This window comes from Eriocheir sinensis, chromosome 65, assembly GCF_024679095.1.
Source record: "Eriocheir sinensis breed Jianghai 21 chromosome 65, ASM2467909v1, whole genome shotgun sequence".
Taxonomy (NCBI): Eukaryota; Metazoa; Arthropoda; class Malacostraca; order Decapoda; family Varunidae; genus Eriocheir; species Eriocheir sinensis.
This window is the reverse complement of record NC_066573.1, coordinates 9137443-9139942: the sequence shown is the minus strand read 5'-3', so window position 1 is coordinate 9139942 and position 2500 is coordinate 9137443. Positions and strand designations below refer to the sequence as shown.

Below are 2500 nucleotides of genomic sequence, written 5' to 3'. Positions count from 1 at the left end.
CCCCTCCTCCTCCTCTTGTTCCTCTTGCTGTCGCGCTAAATTTTGCATACCGTAACACAAGCCTTTTTATTCATCTTGCAAAACTCGCCAAAGTTTCTCTCCTTTCCTTTCTTTCCCTTACCCCTTTTTCTCTGCCCATTTCCTAACTTTTCTCTATGTCCCTTCCCTTTCTTTCCCTCTCTTCCCTTCCCTTCCTTACCTTTTCATTTCTTATTATTTTTTTTATTTTTTTATTTTTCTCCATTGCTTTGCTCCATTCCTCTTCCCTTTTCTCTCCTCCATTCCCATTCCTTGCTATTCCATTCCCTTCACCACATAACTATTACGTTCCCTACTCCAACATTTCTCCTGATCTTCCCTTCCCTCCCTTCACCTTCCCTTCCTTTCCAGTCTCTTGTCTAATGCTTTCCTTTCTCCTCCCTTTCCTCTTTAATACCTTCTCATCCTTACCCTTCTATAACCTACTCCATCCATCTTTACCCTAACCTTCCCTTTCCAATCTATGCCCTGTTCAATCTTGTCTCTTGGTCTCTTCATTCGCCTTCATCCCTTATACCAACCCCTCTTTTTCCTCACTCCCTTCCCTTCCCATACCTCCACCTCCCTTCCTTCTGTGTCTCACCCTTCCCTTCTGTTTCCCCTCTGCAGGCGTGAGGCAGAGGTACACATGGACGGTTCCTTCCTCGTCAGGCTCACCTATGAGGATGAGATCACCTACAACATCGTGGGGGCGGCGGAGAGGGTGCTGGGTGAGTGTTAGAGGCTTTGGTGATGTTGGTGTTGGTGGTGGTGGTGGTAGAAGTTAAGATGGTAGTGGTAATGATGGTGTTGGTGTTATTAGTGGTGGTGTTAATATTGGTGTTTTTGTTGTTGTTTTTGTTGTTGTTGTTGGTGGTGGTGGTGGTGGCGAGTGTTCTGTGTTGTGGTGTAACTTTAGTATCATGTTCAGATTTTTACTCTCTTTTTCTTTTTCGCTGTCTAGTTTTTTTTTTTTGTGTGTGTGTGTGGGTGTCTGTGTGTATGTGTGTGTGTGTGTGTGTGTGTGTGTGTGTATGTAGGGTGTGTTGGCGTGAGATGGCGAAAGGCTTTATGTTTGTCTTTCTGTCTATTTACCTGTCCGCCTGTCTGTCTGCCTGTCTGTCTATTTGCCTGTCTATTTGCCTGTCCGCCTGTCTGTCTATTTGCCTGTCCGTCTGTCTGTCTGCCTGTCTGTCTATTTGCCTGTCCGCCTGTCTGTCTGCCTGTCTGTCTATTTACCTGTCCGCCTGTCTGTCTTCCTGTCTGTCTATTTGCCTGTCGGTCGGTCTGTCGGCCTGTCTGTCTATTTGCCTGTCCGCCTGTCTGTCTGTCTGTCTGTCTATTTGCCTGTCTGCCTGTCTGTCTATTTGCCTGTCCGTCTTTTTGTCTGTCTGTCTATTTACCTGTCCGCCTGTCTGTCTGCCCGTCTGTCTGTCCGCCTGTCTGTTTATTTGCCTGTCCGCCTGTCTGTCACCAGCTCACCGAACGCCCCTCACCACCACCTGAGTTCATATTCAATTCCCAAAACTTCTCATGGCCAATTACTGCTTAACTTTGCCACACTCCACGCCATATTGAGGACCCTTGTTTTCTTTCCCTCCATCTCTCTCCCTCTCCCTCTCCCTCTCTCTCTCTCTCTCTCTCTCTCTCTCATCATTCTTACTTGCCCCATTTTCTTCTGGCTCCCTTCATTTTCGTTCTAGTTTCTCTCCCTCTCTCCCTCCCTCTCTTCTCTCCCTTCTTACATTATCGAAGGAGCAATATGATGTCTCCTTTCTTCCCTCTCTCTCTCTCCTCTCTCCCTCCTCCTCCTTTTCCTTCCTCCTCCTCCCAGGAAAATACTAGTGAATGAAAGAATAGCATAAGGATTTTGACCCTTCCTAAACCTTTCTCTTGTTTGCTTTTCATTTTGAGGTTCCTATATATTTCCTTTTTTGGGGGCATTCCTCTCCTTTTATTTCAAGAACTTTTATTTTCCTCTATCCCAATTTTTTCGTTCCTTTTTTGGGGGGACATTCCTCTCCTTTTATTTCAAGAACTTTTATTTTCCTCTATCCCAATTTTTTTGTTCCTTTTTTGGGGGGCATTCCTGTCCTTTTTATTTCATGAACTTTTATTTTTCTCTTTTCTTTTCTCTCTTTTCTCTAGTTCTTTTTTTTTGCCCTTTCCTATTCTTCTTCTACCTCAATCGCTATTTATTTTCCTCCATATCCTTCCTCTCTTTCTCTCTTTTTTCCTTTCCTCTCCTTCTTCTACCTCTTTCACTATTTATTTTCCTCCATCTCCTTTTTTGGTGTCTATCTTCTCCTCTTTCTTGTCCTTCTTCTTCCTTGTTTTCCTCCCATTTTTCTTTCCTCACACACACGCCCCTTTACACTCATTCCCTTGCTCTCCCCTTTTCCTCCCTTCACTTCCAGATCCTCACTTTCATAAGCTTTCTCTTCCTTCCGTCTCGTGTTTTAACTTTATACTTTCATTCCTT

General features: G+C 44.5%; 2 protein-coding genes across 3 annotated transcripts in view; one reads left to right on the top strand and one right to left on the bottom strand.

Annotated features, from left to right (window-relative positions):
• LOC126987605 (guanylate cyclase soluble subunit beta-1-like) overlaps positions 1-2500 on the top strand; it is an 80516-nt gene that overhangs the window by 24739 nt on the left and 53277 nt on the right. Inside the window, exon 3 of one of the 2 annotated variants that reach the window (XM_050844725.1) lies at positions 649-749. The exons of the other annotated variant lie outside the window; for it this stretch is intronic. Within the exon in view, the coding sequence (XP_050700682.1) occupies positions 649-749 (101 nt within the window). The remainder of the gene's footprint in view (positions 1-648; positions 750-2500) is intronic. 2 annotated transcript variants of the gene reach the window in all.
• The window catches only part of LOC126987604 (head-specific guanylate cyclase-like), a 376569-nt gene that overhangs the window by 321814 nt on the left and 52255 nt on the right, over positions 1-2500 (bottom strand). The window lies entirely within an intron of this gene.